Source organism: Macrobrachium rosenbergii, chromosome 48 (assembly GCF_040412425.1).
Source record: "Macrobrachium rosenbergii isolate ZJJX-2024 chromosome 48, ASM4041242v1, whole genome shotgun sequence".
NCBI lineage: Eukaryota > Metazoa > Arthropoda > Malacostraca > Decapoda > Palaemonidae > Macrobrachium > Macrobrachium rosenbergii.
The window spans coordinates 7905725-7921565 of NC_089788.1; the positions used below are offsets into that span (position 1 = coordinate 7905725).

Sequence of the window (15841 nt, forward strand, 5' to 3'; positions counted from 1 at the left end):
TCAGACACAATGTTGTCTCTATGGGGCGACTGGTTCATCTTCTTGTGGCTGTGGCCTACATCTTCATCCCATGAAAAGCACCTACTGAAGAAGACACTTCAGCTGCCCGCTCTCAAGGGAGTTGGAAACGTACAGGGATCCGAAGAAACCCGTGCTGTCAAAACTGGAATCATCCCGACTCCGGAGGAGATTCTAATACCAAGAGTGAGTAGGAACAATTAGACCTTTAAGTATGGGATTACTTTCCCATGTGGAAAAACCAAGGATTTGTATACGTGTAGGAACAACCGAAGCTGAGTAGGAACAAATAAACTAAAATCCATATCCTAACGGTATAATGTCAAAGTACCCATGGATGAACACGGTTGTGAAAGGATGTCACTCATTCGCAACTGTCGTAAGGGTCTGGGAGAACGATCCTGTTCATTCAGAAATGGTCGTTACTGGAAATGGACGTTGGCCGCTCTAGGAAGTCCCTTTGGATGAATATGGTTTCACTCAGATGTGATTGCAAACTCACGGACGTGAGCAGGATACAAACATATCTCTCTCTCAGGCCATGGATCGACTGGAAACTGCAGCAGCAGCAGCAGCTGCTGCTCACTGTTCCCACATCTCCCACCCCCTCACAAGGGAAAGCAAAACATGCTCATTATTCATACGAACTTGGGTGGGTGCTGTGTTCCATACATTCGTAGGAATCCCACCAATGACCTTCATGGAAGCACCATTGATGCCATTCTCCTGACTGTGGAGGTAGAATCGCTCTCAGAAGGGCGACCTCGTTTGCCAAGGGATTCTTCTTAAAAAGTAGAGTGGAGGAGCAGCCCCCACAGAGTCATGGAGATGTTGATGATCTTGATTGCAACTTCGTGAACTGGGGGTGGGGGCTGTTGCAGATATCCCATGGATGTCAGCCAACCGTCCACACCATCGTTGTGCCTGGGAACGTTCTCTGGAGAGTGATCCATCCACTACGAAACTTTCACATGAGCGGGGGGGAAAACTCTCAGAAGAGCTGTCTCGTTATTCTCTAAACCTCCACACAAATGTGAATGAGCGTGCCCTGCCGTGGCAACGTTTTCAAGCAGGAATGTGAAGGAATGAAGAAACATCCATATACTGAACACTCACTCAGGCTAAGGAGAAGAAACTCCAAGTCTATGTTCATAGACAGAAGATGGAAGAAAACAGCGAACAAAGGAAACAGCAAAAAACCAAAAAGAGTTGTATCTCGGTCATGCAGCAATTGTAGGAAGGACACAGCAGTGCAACATCTGCATGGACATGCATTTTCATCTTTGCAGAGCGAATCTTAGCTAAGGACGAACGGAAAACTGCTGTAACTTCAAAAAAAGTCACGGCCTTGCAAACTGTGGCAAGGGCAAGGCTACATCTGCCTACCCGGGGCCTCTCTCTTTTTCCTCATACAACGTGAAGCAAAAAACAAGGTTATGCAACATTGCACGGCCACAAATTCTTCCTTCCTTGGAGAGCATATCTTCAGCTTAGGCATCTGGAAACTGCGGTGGATCGCTGAAAACAACAACCAGGTATTGTTCTAGAAGGAAAATGCAGGGAAGAGAAGTCCTAGAACACTAGGAACTACTCTGGCACTGAAGAAATGCTCATCCATGTCCCAACGACAGTGGAAGGAAGAGGAAAGAAGACAACCTGGGCAGGGCAGCACTGACAGCAGACACACGGTGGGGAGGTACGTCCATGGAAGACATGGTCGTGGCCCACAGCAAAGACGAAGGAGAAGGCTTGACTTCTCCAAATCCAACGTCGAAAGACAGGAGGGATGAAGTAGCTCTTGAAGCTATGACACAAAGCAATGAAGCACACACACACACACAAACCAAAACTGCTGGCTGAACTCGCTCGTTGGCTGCAGCTCCGATGGCGAGTCATCTTTCTCCAGTCACAATGTCTTTTTCCAGCCAACGCCCCTAGAAGGGTAATAAAGACGACGGAGAAACTATGATAGAGCATATGACGACGAAAAGAGCGAGGGAGGCAAAGGAACTTCATCAAGGAAAGCTTCCCAGAGCTTATCCTTCAAAATAGGAACGAGAGGAAGGGAGGGAGCATGGAAATGCCCCTCCCCCCCCCCAACGGAGCAGGAATCATAGACAGAACAGCCACTGGTCTTGGAGATGACTTGTTGAGATCAGAAACTCTGTCTAAAGGTCTTGCAACACTAACCTCCACTTCTTCCTTGTGTAAAGAGAGACAGGGAGCCATGCTGGAAGACAAGCAGAGGTCTTGTGTGATGGTTACGAAACCACCACACTTTAGCAAGAGAACCCTCCTCCGTCTCGATGTCTCCCAATCTCTACATTACCTGAAACACTAAAAACAATATTCCAAGTAATTGTGTACTCGAAAGAAAAACCCTGCTTGTTCAGAGAGAAAACACTTTAGAACAAACAGAAATACAGGCAGTTAACGGCGGGGGTTTCGTCCCCGGCCGAGCACTGTTAACTGAAAATCAGCGATAATACAGGCAGTCCCCGGTTATTGGCGGCCTCGGCTATCGGCAATCCAGTTTTATGGCACTTGTCTAGTGACGACAATAACTGGATTTTCAGCACTGATCTCCAGTTACCAGTGCCAATCCCCGGTTATTGGCACTGATCCCCACTTATCGCACTTATAATCAGGGATTGGTGCTATTATCGCAGATTTTCAGTTATCGGCGATTTTTCGGTTATCATCACACTGTCAGAAACGGAACCACCTCCGATAACTGGGGACTGCCTGTAACACCAAAAACCCTGCTTAACAGTGCCATTAACCGGAAATCGGCACTAAAACCCCCACTTACTGGCACTGTTAACCAGAGATCGGCGTCGAAATCCCCACTTAATGGCATCGTTAACCGGAGATCGACGGCGAGAATCCAGTTAACAACGTCGCTAGCCAAGCACTGAAACGCTGTTAACCGATGCCACCGGTAAGCGGGAACTGCCTGTACATGTAGAATTAGGATGTAAAACAAGGTTGAGAAGACATCTAAAAAGAGAATGGTTGGCAGGTGAGAGACATGCCTCTCTCCTAGGGTGCATAATAGAAAAGAGATATAACAGAATAAAAGAACAAACACCAAGGCTAAGACCAAGCTGGGTTTGCGTCATATCAAAAAAGGCAAAACCAAGTTGGAGAGGGATTAAGAGAAAGGCTCATAGGCTAAAATGAGTTGCAAACAACTATGTAACATAACTGTGTATAGGAAAAACTACACAGCAAGAAAGAGCAAAAATAACAAAATATAACAGAATAGAACTTGTTGCATTATTTCAAAATAGGCAAAATATCTAAAAAAAAAAATTATATTCAAAAACAAAAAGAATAATAAAGAATTAAGTCGAACGGCAGGCAGCATAAAACACGTCTGTTTCAGACGCGGCCAAAAAGGAAAGTGAATGCCTACCAACTGGATGGAGGGGATTCCTTCCCTTCTGTCAGTCACCTACTACCAATGTCCACCTTGTTTTAAGTTAAACAGCTGGCTCCAGCTTGCACTGGAAGTAAATCCCATACTCAAAGACCAAGGGTTTGTATACGTGTAGGAACAAACCAGTGTACCCTTTCAAAATCAGAAGCGTCCAAGATGAATATGTCTAAACTATGGATATATCCAGTACAGTATCACTTTAAATTAATTCTCTAAAGTATATTATTTATAACAAATGTAAAAGTTTAATTTTGTATGAGATGGGATAATCCTAAGTCATTGACAGCCCCCCGTTGGAAAGATCAAGGTACATCTTCCAGTTTAAATGTAACAATCAGAACAAAGAAATGCAGTGCTAATAATTATCAATAAAGTTATACACGAGAAGTTAGCAAAAGTGGTGTGAACGAGCGTACACTGCAACCTGGGAGGGATGTATTTTGTTCACTGTTGAGAATCAAATCAATAAATCAATTGGTAAAAGGTCACAGCCAAAACTAAACCTATACAAACATATCTCATTACAGACAGTATCTTACATACGTGAGACCACCAATTTAGAACTTGCTGTGCTGTTAAAAATTTGTGCATGCAGAATTTCCCTTATCCCTCTCTCAGCACAGCATGCATCACAAGAACATACACTAAATGTAGCATAGTAAAAAAACACACAAATACTGAATAGCCAAGCCAAGTACTCTAATAATTGAGACTTAAAATGAACAATAAAATACAGACAAAAGTTCAATGGCCTCAATTTGCAATTTTCACAGGCACTGCAGTTCAAAATTTTATAAGTAGCTCATAAGTGACAGAGGCATGGGACAGGCCACTGCTATGGTGCAAGTGTCCTAAAAACTGAAAAATAAACATACTCAGCACCAAGAAAGAACCAGGCAGTGGCTACTAATAATTCAGCAGGTAGTCCTATGGCCTCCCCAAAAATCACCCCATCCTTAGCTCATTTATGAACAAATCCTTTTGGCACGCTCTTATAAAAATCTTGAAATGTCACTCAGTGGTCTCATTAAACCTCGAATAATATGCTTTACGTCCTAAATAACTGTGCAACATGGAAGTCCCTGAAAAGCCAGGCCTGTTCCACCTTCATATAAAATCTCAAGTACATATGAACCATCAATTAATTCTTTTAAGCACTTCAGAAATTTCCTGGATGGTTGAAATCTAACATGTTTCTAAACTTTAAAAAACAAATCACCACAGGTTCCTTTGGGATATTTTCCCTTCTGATCCTTTAACTACAAATTTTGCATTTGCTTATGTCATTAAGCAAATTTATTCAAAGTTGCTTCCAGATCTAGTCTTCTGTCTACATAACTTCCATATTTTCTGTTTGGGTTACTGAACAAATTTCTTCGTTTTTAGACTTTATGCATGCTATTTCTTCCCACTGGTTCCCTTGTGGGAGTAACAGCCTATTCTATTGTGTTTACAGTTGCTATCACACACCTAAGTTAAGTTACTATTTAGGACTGAAATTGGTCACCTTTGTAATTTCCTATCACTTAGATTTTCAACTCTGTTATAATAAACTGATTACATTACTATTACAAGATGATCCATGATTCATGCAAGATTTACAAATTTTAATTTGGCGGACTGGTTAAGCTATCCCTTTATTTAAATAATACTGTACTACCCATCGCTCAAAATATCAGAATACAAAAAAAAAAGAAAACATGTAGACACATGCTGGAACTGGGAAGAGGTAGTTGGAAGCCTTGTGGAAATTATGCATCAACTGCATATAGTTGGGCATAGTTACATAAGCAGTAAAAACATTAGGATAGGTATTTTTTTCACATTACGTTATTTTTAAAATCCAACTCCCTTACATAGGAAATTGTCTGTACTATAACAGAGGTATTGATACTGTCTGTACTATAACAAAGATACTGATCAGCAACTCCTACTTCAGTCTTCTATTGGAATTATTTTCACACTTTAATTTATGACGTCAGACATTAAATATCAAAATTAGTGCAAATCTAAATTCACAGTAAATGGCTGGAGTGAAAGGTAAACACTTATTCAAAACTCCTACCACTCTACCAATCTCTATTCGCCACCACTGTACGGTACACAACACTGACCTGAATCAATAAAAAAGCTATTACTATAACATCATCTATAAGACCAAGCAGTCCCAAAAAGGCTTCTGGAATTAAATCAACAGGCATAATGGCATACAAGATCCCTGTGGCAAGACATACAATAACACGGAATCTTGACATTATTTCTATGCCCCTCCAGGTGAATAACTCTGCCCAGATATGACGTAAAATTGTAGGAAGATCTTGAAGTTGGCCATAAAGCTGAAAAGAAATACACATTTTGAGAACTAATACTTTTTACAAATAACAAGAAAGTAAATGAATGGTTAAGCTTTGTGTAACCTGCCCTATTAGTATTCACAGTTCTAATTAGCATACTAACTTCAGCATCTAGTTAGCTTACTAATTTCAGTGACTACATATTCATAGAACTGAACACTTTATCCAATTTAATTATACAAACTAAACACCAGGTTTTATACTAACAATAACATGAAAATCTGATAAATACCAATTACAAATATCTACAATATATGATGCTTCCTAATTTAAAAGTACAATACTGTAGCATAAAAAATACACTAAAGCCTAGATGTCTAATCAAAATTGTTCTTTGATAAGGATTCTGGGCAAGTTTTCAATCTGATAACCTGCCTCCAGTTAACACAAGCAAATTATGTACTCCTGCCAATTTTAAGATGGCATTTTTACATGAATATAGCACTGCTTTTGACTGCATTCTCTCTTTAAAACCTACTCAAGTATGATACAGGTAATTATGAAGTTTTGAAAACACTGATAGCAGTGATGAAGAAACAGCCTCAAGAGAAGACATCGGTTGTGGCAAACAATTAAGATGCCTGGGATGTAACTAAGGGAAGAACGACAGATTATGCTATACAAGACTTATGTCAATGAATTTTGATTTTATATAAAAAAAGAAGATACTGTTTTGAAAGGTTTGCTGATGCTGTAGTTGATAAATCTGAAAGTTTGCAATTAATGTAACATAATTGATATGATATTTTCAAGGGCTGTAGTATGCACAGCACAAGCATTCTGTGAGAAGAAAAATGACAAAAAGCAAGTCATCAAATCAAAAAATCCAGACAAAAGGGAAGCTGCAAAGAACCTTAAGTAATGCCTGCAGTGCACTGACAGCACTATCCATTACGGGAGCTACTCGTATTGTATTGCATTTAACAAATGACAGACTCATAGAATGAGTTAACTAATGGTAATAACTTTAAAGAAAAAAAATGGTTTATTGGTTACTTTACACCAAAACAATGCGCAACAGGTTGATGTAGTGCTTTGAAATCTGAAATTAAAGCAGCACTAGATTTAGGAAATCATGCCAAACAAAGGTGAATTAGGGAAGATCTACCAGTATTACTCTAAAGTGAAGGGACAGTAAGACCTGTGTTTTTGACATGTTAGGGTGTCTGCCCCCTCATAAAATAGGAATTTTTCTGAGTATTTACTAACCTAGACTACCATCTTTTATCTTCTCAGTGTTAGCATTCATAACTGAACCTTTTATCTTCTCAGTGTTAGCATTCATAACTGAACCTATGATTTTAAGCCTATTAAAGATTGTCATTTATGTGGTATGACATAAGATAAATATATCATCACAGTGCAAAACACATCACAGATACTTGAATTAACACAACCTTCCCAACATTTGACTATTCTGAAAAAATTTCTTTCCCTCCCTCCTTCATTTATATATTACTGATACCATAATTTTTGCTTATCCCACATAATGTAGTACAGTTTTGTCTATATATTTACTGTATATGTATACTTGAATATAGTCTTTATATTCTTAAATGTGCTACTTACTAATCATGTGTTTTAATTACAGATTATGGATTTGTTCCACAAGTTCAATACAGGCTTGAAGGGGTGTCTACTCTTATTCCATTATTTATTGAACTAACAATCAGCACCTGATTTGAGATGGATAAAATTCTCAGACCTAAATGCTTGGATGTACCTGAATTCTACAGCAGTTAGCAAGAGGAATCACTGTTCTACCTTTTTCTGCACATTCTCCTATATCAGTTAGCGAGAGGAATCATCGGTTTACCTTTTTCTGCACTGCTGCAGGCAACAGAGTCTCACCATACAAACAAGCTAGATACCTTGGAAGCTAGATACCTTGGTTAACTTTGCACCTATTGCTATTCATGGGTACACTGAAGAATGCCCTACCTATGATTTGCCCATAAGTGTTCTCAATGATTTTGACACCAAACCAAGAATTAAGTGCTCGCTAGACTATCACTGGCTACTTTTAACCAAACTCCAAAGCTTGGCTGCAGTGCCCTTTGTGAGTCATGATGGAACCTCATGGAGACGGCACAGTGGATAAGAATCCTGACTGTCGGTTCTCCATTTTGGAGAAAGTAAATAGGAAGCCAGACCCTATCCACTTCAATGGACAAGCTCACTCTCGGTAGTAACCTGTCTTGTCATATTTTATTTCATCTTTTATTTACCTGTATTTACTTGCTTATATCTAAATAATAGGAATGCTTCAGATTGCAAAGTAATATATTTTGTTGCATGGTTTTATATCCCTCAAGTCTAACTTTGCTATAACCACAGCATTAAAAATTTACCAGACCTTCACCTTCCAAGTGAATTTCCTTGACCCTTCTTAGAAAAAAATCATCTTACTGTATAAGCTGGCAGATATGTTAACAGAAAAAATTAACTAATTAAAGAGTAACATACGTAATTCTTATTAAAAAGTAACACACAAAATTCTGTAAATTCTGCACGCTAACGTTCTTCACATACCTGACAGAGTCCACTTGTGTACTAACAATGGTAACTATCATCATGACTAAAGGACTTACATGAAGAACGGGAGTGAGACACACCCCAGGGTTGATTTTTCTGCCGATCAAGGTAAGTCTAGCTAAATGGTACTAACTGAATATGTTAAAGTTTCTCATACAATATTCTAACAACAAAACATGCTGAATAGTTTCTCTACTTTTACAAATTATTACAACATAAATAACTGAGAGCAATTATAAGATATCTGTCAACTACCATGTACCACAGCTCTATTACTACTATATTAACTTCAAAAAGTATGAGCCCCTTAAAAGTATGTCTGACAAGGAAAATACTGACATGAAAAATCACAGCTTTATGATCTGGAAATTTTCCAGACACTGGAAACTTCACTTGTATAGCATTGATCTCCAGGAGATAGACATTAAAATTAACTCAGGTGAAAAATTAAATTTGTAAAATAACTTCTTACAAACACAAAAATAGTTTCAATGTTAATGAAAAACTCACAGATCTTGGATGCTCAGAGTACATGCGATTGTACTGTTTGACATCATTTAAAAGACGTTCTCTTTCTTCAATTTCTGGTAATTCTGCTGTATTTGTTTCTCTTTCTGTGAAGCATGGAAGCATTAAAGTCACCTGCCAAATACAAAAAAAAACAGATACTGAAAATCCTTTAAATATTGGCTAATGATTCTAACCGTACTACTCTTCAGGTTTAGAAACAATCTTTACAATCTGTAAAAGTTTACTCAAATTAAAATATCTTCAGTTTTAAAATCCTGTGTAATTCTACATAACTGAATTCAAATACGAGTACAGTATATACTCATGTAACGAGCAATCTCGCTTATCATGCGACCCCCAAATTTTCACCCTTAAAAAATTATTTTATCATGTGTCTCGTGTATCATGCGAGTTCCTTCATTGAAAGACCAAATTACAATAGACTAACCTCTTTTCCTCCATCTCTTTATCTATCCCATCTGCTAGTTAAATAAGTTAAAAAAGTAAAAAAGACAAAAGTATCGTTAGTAACATTATACTCGTTGCGTAAACACATACAGCCATCAACAACCTAAAGAGAAACAGCAGTTTTGCTGTGAACAACTAAATCAAATAACAACAGCTGTCTTGCTTGCATTTCAACCATTGTACGCCACTAAAAAATTAACGTAGTTATGTTACAAACGACGTTAAGTAGAATAAGACCAATATATATTTTACATTATACCCTTATTTGCTATTGAGAAAAGATCAGCAAGGAAATATACTGCTAAATTTAAGCAGCAAGTTGTAGCTGAAGCTGAGAAAACAATGTTCAAGCTGCTAATGACTATAAATTATCTTGCATCGGCAACATGGATGAAACTCCCGTAAACTACTGGGCATGAAAGAACACAAAGTACTATTGTTTTCACGTTAGTAAAAGATAAATACGTAAAGCTCGTATTATGATGAAATCAGGTGAAAATAGCAAACAGAATCTGTTGACTTTTTTACACAAAAACATGTCCCCAATGCCATCTAATAATGAAAAAATTACCTTGCCCCATATATACAGATATCTAGAGATTCTTTTATGCTTACTAGAAGCAAGAAAATCGCTCTGAATTGAGTTAAAGAAGGCGAATAAACTTACCTCGTAATCGCCCTCAGCTGATTTCTAAGCCAAAACATTGATCGCTATGTTTGTATAATACAACAGTAATAGAGAATACAGTACATATATTATTGGATACAGTGAAGTAAAGCATAAATTTTTTTAAAAAACCATGAAAAAGATGCATATTCATTGTTTGTAATTTATAATACGATACTAATATGTGAATATTACATACCCTAATTTTATATTTCGTGTATGATACGACCCCCTTAAAATTAGCTTCAAAATTAGGTCTTCAAAAGTCACATGATACACAAGTATATACTGTACAGTATTTTTCCATGAAAATGATATATGACAAAACTTCTAATTCTGTATTTTCCAAGATGTATTACATTTAAAACACAACACATTACCTCTTGTCGGCAAAATGGGCAAGCCATAGGCGATGTGGAAAGGTTATATTTCCAGTTCTGGATGAGACAGTTGGCTGAAAAGGAATGCAACTTTACTTTCTTGTCATACATTTGTCAACTCGTGAAGTACAAAGCTACAACAATAATCATAAGTGACATGTTCCTAATACAGTACAGGTTTTGTCATAATAAAAGATGAGCTGGAGAATGCAACTCTCAGTTTATGTCAGATAAGCAAACAATTATAAAAAATGACCCATAGGTCAGCCAAGGAACACCTGCGTACATGTACTGAGATGGTCCCTAACTCAAGCAAGTTCGAATGATATACTGATGATAAAAATCAGTTCAAACGAAGGAGCACAAGTGCTTACGGATATGAACAAGCTAGCTAATTTATATGCAAAACATACATTTTTTAAACTAAATTTTTCCATAACAAATCCACTATGTAGCTTACATCATACATCGCACAAAATCCCTGACACCATAATGAGTTTGTGATAAAAAAGTTTAGTTCTTCAGCTGACATCCTGATAAGGAGAAAAAGTTCTGAAGAGACCACATAAGCTCCTGGGAATCTGAGAAGTAAGGCACCTATAACTTGAAAAGGAACAGAAAAACCTCAGACTTAGGTTACAGGTATTACGGAAAATTATCAACACATACATCTAATAAAACTGTAGAAAACTATCACTCAAAAATGCACTGTGAATTGCATAACAGTAACATGCAGAACTAAGCTCACTGACACCAAAGCTACAAGTCAAAAACACTAAGCAGAAGACCTGATAGAAGTTCAGGCAGAAAGATTATAGGACAGAAGAGACAGAGAGAATTCATTTCATATCTAAACCCATAAAGGAAAAAAGTTTTAGTGGCTATGATGTGAAAATGCACCCAACATCAACAGCACAAAATTCTTTCACTACCCAGTTACTATAGGTAATTAACAAAATAAAATTACTTCAAAGCATAATCTATCTTCATAAACAAAAGAAGTCAGTTGAGAACTAAGATATAAGAAAAATGTACTTGCTTTATCTTCCAATTACTGTACCAACATCAGTATCATAAATGCTTTTGTCACCATTTATGAGGCTGAATGTGAAATGGGTTCTCTCCACTGCCCTATAACTTATGCACTTTCAGCCTGAACTTCCATAATACTAAGGTCTTCATCTTTCCCTTCTTCCATAATTCCATCAGCCTAACTCTAAGTCTGTCATCCTACTTCCGTATAAGTTTTTTCTGACATTACTTTTTCCTCAAAAGTCCAACCAACTTCATTTTTGAGATTTCAGAGATTTCAGTCTTTTCCAGCCTCTGGACACAACATCTCTCATTTACTCCTTTGTAATACAATCCCTGCCATACTCTGGTCATGGATCAAACTTCTACAGTCACACCTTTTAAAATCATCTACATTTTCTGTAAGTTTCCATCACTTATACACATCATAAATATTTCTTCTGAATTAACTGAATATTCTTACTTATAAGTAATTTACCTGAGGTTAATCTTTGACTCACTACCCTCTGATTCCCTGTTTCACGGTCCAGAGTGTCCCCAAGGTATAACCTTCTACCACATACTCCTCCATTTGTTCTTCTAAATCATTTCATGCAATCTCTTCTTCTATGTATATTTTGCAATCCAAAGCATCTCTTGTGACACCATCTGTTATATTCACTACAGTACTAAGTTCACCCACACAACTTTCACACAGCAGGTATGTCACTACTTCCCTGACTTTATTTTTCCTTCGCTTCCTTCGCAGCCAACATAAATTTTGTTTTACTTATCTTGATCTCCATTCACCTCTCACTTCTGCTCTTCCATTTCCACAACTTCTTAGGTTCTGCTGTTACCAAAATCCACTAATATTTGGTAAAATCTTTTCCTCTGTCCATGGTACTGTAACTGGAGTTGCCTTATCATATGGACTGTTTCTGTTATTGACCTTTCTAGCATGAAACAAAACTGACAACTACCAAATTTAGCATATTTTCTGAGCCTTCCCCAAATACTTTCGCAGCATGCTCAATCGTTCTTATTCCTCTATAATTTCCACATTGCAAAACACCCCTTTTATCATTAGTATACCATTGCTGTGTGGCTCATCCCCTTGGCTCTGTAAAGCATTACTATGAGACTTTCCCTACTCTTCTGGTCCTATCTCTTCCTTTGGTATGTTTTCACTGATTCTGGTAAGCTTATCAACGACCAGCTCTCATGCTACTGTCATTGTATCACTTCTAATCTGGGATGTTCATGAGGATTTTCAGCTTTCAATTTTTCAAAGGGCACAGTGAAAGTGTGATGTGATGAAAATACAAAATATCTACATAAAAACTCACTATCCACTTTAACTACAAAGTCAGTTACTGTGCACTGAATAAATGCTTGCCCCACAACTGCATACTGTAATAAACAGAAATATACAACTGACAGCAGTACCGGTATGAAGAAAAGGTTTAATTATGTTATGTAGCTACACAGCACACAGTGACCAAATTGTAGAGCTGGGTATTCTACAGCAGTGATTCCCAAAGTGGGGCATATGCCCCATCAGTGGGAAGTGTGAAAACTTTGGTTGGACATACAAGTGGGATCGAAGAATATTTTTTTGACAATGAGAATCCTTTTTTATATAATTTTGTTAAATGGCACACAGTTCTAATCAAACTAAAGTGATTCACTCATTTCACAGTCAATAAATAGATTCTTTTGTACTCGCTTATTAAGATATGTTATTAAAAATAAATTTAACATTTTTGACATTTCTTTTCAACCATCAGTGAGGCACATGTTTTTCTGGAAAATTATAGTGGGGTCTGGGGAAATGAGGTTGGGAACACTGTTCTAAATTTTCTCACTCATAAGCTATCTGGAAACATAGAACAAGCAGTTGAGACCATATTTTGGCTGTCCCGGAACCTTTGGTTTGCCAGAGTAGATTTACATAAAATAAGGGTTTGTTGTAGTATAACAATCATTCTGAATAGTTTTTCATTCACTGCAAAAGATGGGAAAGTACTAGTCCTAAACAGTAACATGCACATACATAAGACAAACCACTTACCACAAAATATGTGTCCACAGTTAGTTTCTACTGCAAACCTCACTGGATCTATACATATTGGACAATCATTTCGTGCGGATGGCCTCCTTACTCGAACCATGTTTTCTTGAGGGAAAAAAAATTATACAATTTTAAACCTGCATCCACAAACGGGCAACAAAATAATGATCAATATTACAAATAAGAAATTCAACATCCCCTCCATCCTTAGTAAGTGTTATATTCTTTAATATAATTTTAAAGTGCAAATGGTGAAGAAAAGTTAAACCCACTTCTTGTTAAAAACGGAATTATTTACAAAATCTATGAAAAGGCAAACCTATTTTGTGAAATAAAACAATATTTTTCAAACACCACCAGCTATGGAAAAGTAATCACAGAGCTTAGGATTATGTTTTCCATACAAAAGGCTTCATAGATACTTGACCACTACAAGCAAAACAGTTACTTGCTAATATAAAAAAAAAAGGCAATGTATCAAAATTCAAACAGGTGCACTTCACTTGTGGAGAAGGGATTGAAGATCTTAGGAGGCACTGATTACCACATTCTTTCTATCAACATTTGGCATATGGTCCTACTATAATAAATAATGGTATATCACATAGCAGAGCTACTCTACAAAATGTATTCTAAACTTTGTAAAGTGATTTCGGCAATCTTCTAATAATATAGAAGTAGAATCATAATCCAGTGAAGGTACTAAGCAATGGCCTCCTCTAATTAATGGTAGAACACTGCATTAGAGTCACTAAGTGAACCATCATGCTTCTAAGACTGCTGATTCCCAGTATTTTGTGCTTATTACTCTAGTTGCTGGCATACAAATTTTGGAGAGCATATTCTAGGAAATATGAGAATATCCCCTTCTTCCTGACAGCCTCACTCCTCCTCACTATAGGTTATTTTGAAGCTTACTGTAGCTAATGGTATTTGTTACTGTAAAGAAAAATAGTAAAACTTGTACAGCATGTTAAAAGTCTGGCCATCATAATATTCATTTTTCTAAGTTATAATGACAGCCTTTACCTAACTTGGAAACTAAGTCTAGCATACCATCTCATGTCTTTTACTAGTGAATATCCAGTTCTGTTACTGAAATTTCAAGCATGTGAAAGGTGTATTTCAGGAATATTGTTATGAATCTGATATACAAAAAATTTATCATTACAGTAATGATCAAATGATCTCAGGAAAGAATGTCATGCAAGAGTTTTCATTTACTCACAGCAATCAGGAAGATCGGAAGAAGAATAACCAAGAATTTTGGGAAAGGTTATCATGTGCAATGACAGAGGAGTTACTGACAGGTGAACACCTAAATGGCCACATACAATAGACAGAGCTAGTTTTGAGGATGTTATAGCCTAAGAGAAAGAAATCAGGAGGTATAGAGGGATGAATAAATTTGTTTTTATTTAGCATTTCCCAACGTTTTTGAGAGAGAGAGAGTGAGTGTAATTGTCGTTAGTGAGTGCTTCGGTTGTTGGAAGAGGGATGAGGTCGTTAGTTTGTTTACGGCGCTGTCTGTCTGTGGAATATATGTGAGGATTTTTCGGTTTTGAAGGCAGTCTTTAGTCAGAGCTAGTGCCGGTCAGTGGTTCTTGTGTGGGACAGTTTTTGTCGTATGCTTTTCTGGGAGTTGTTGGTTTTCTTGTTGGTGTGCTGTTTATTTGTGTGTGTGTTCTGTTTCTTTTTTTTGTATTTCCTTGTTGTGTTTGTGGTTGTTTGCGGTTGTGGTTGTTGCGGCGACCTTTATCCATCTCCAGCAACCGAAGATCAGGGTGAGTGTTGTTTGTTGTTTTGTTTGTGGGTTTGAATTCCGCCACATAAATTTGGCGCCCAACGTGGGGCTGTTGTAAAATAGCCGTTAGGATTGTTTGTGGTGGGTCGAGTGAGAGTAAGAGGTCAGGATGAGTGAGATAGAGAAACTGAGAGAGGAACTCCGAGTGGCTAGGGAACTCCAGGGCAGGCTGGAGGAGGAGAATGGGAGGCTGAGGAGTGAGAATGAGGAGTTGAGGAGTCAGTTGGAGGAGATGGGGGGAATGCTAAGAAGTGCAAAAGAAGAAATGAAAGGGGAGATGAAAGAGTCAGAAGAGAGAATGGAAGAGAGGGTGGATAAAAAGTTGGAGGGAATGATGAAAGGTGTGGAAGAAATGGTGAAAGGTATGTTCAAGGGTGTTTTTGGGGAAGGGGCTGTTGGAGGCAGGTTCTCTGGAACGTGTGAAGGGGCAAGAGAGAAAGAAAAGGAGGAAGAAGTGAATGGAAGCGTGAGTGATGAAAGTGATATGGGAGTAGGAAGTAAGAAACGAGGGAATGAGAGGCAGGGTAAGGAAAAGGGAATGAAAAGCAAGGGAAGGAACAGAGGGAAAGTAAGGATAA

The 15841-nt window shown here is 37.7% G+C and overlaps 1 protein-coding gene across 1 annotated transcript in view; it reads right to left on the reverse strand.

Moving 5' to 3' along the window:
- Nucleotides 1–1110: 1110 nt before the first annotated feature.
- Nucleotides 1111–15841, reverse strand: part of LOC136831219 (E3 ubiquitin-protein ligase RNF170-like) — a 44468-nt gene continuing 29737 nt past the window's right edge. The window contains exons 4-7 of the mRNA XM_067091235.1: nucleotides 13460–13564; nucleotides 10375–10448; nucleotides 8860–8991; nucleotides 1111–5796 (exon numbers count right to left, since the gene is read on the reverse strand). Coding sequence (XP_066947336.1) covers nucleotides 5530–5796; nucleotides 8860–8991; nucleotides 10375–10448; nucleotides 13460–13564 — 578 coding nt within the window. The 3' untranslated portion in view covers nucleotides 1111–5529. The remainder of the gene's footprint in view (nucleotides 5797–8859; nucleotides 8992–10374; nucleotides 10449–13459; nucleotides 13565–15841) is intronic.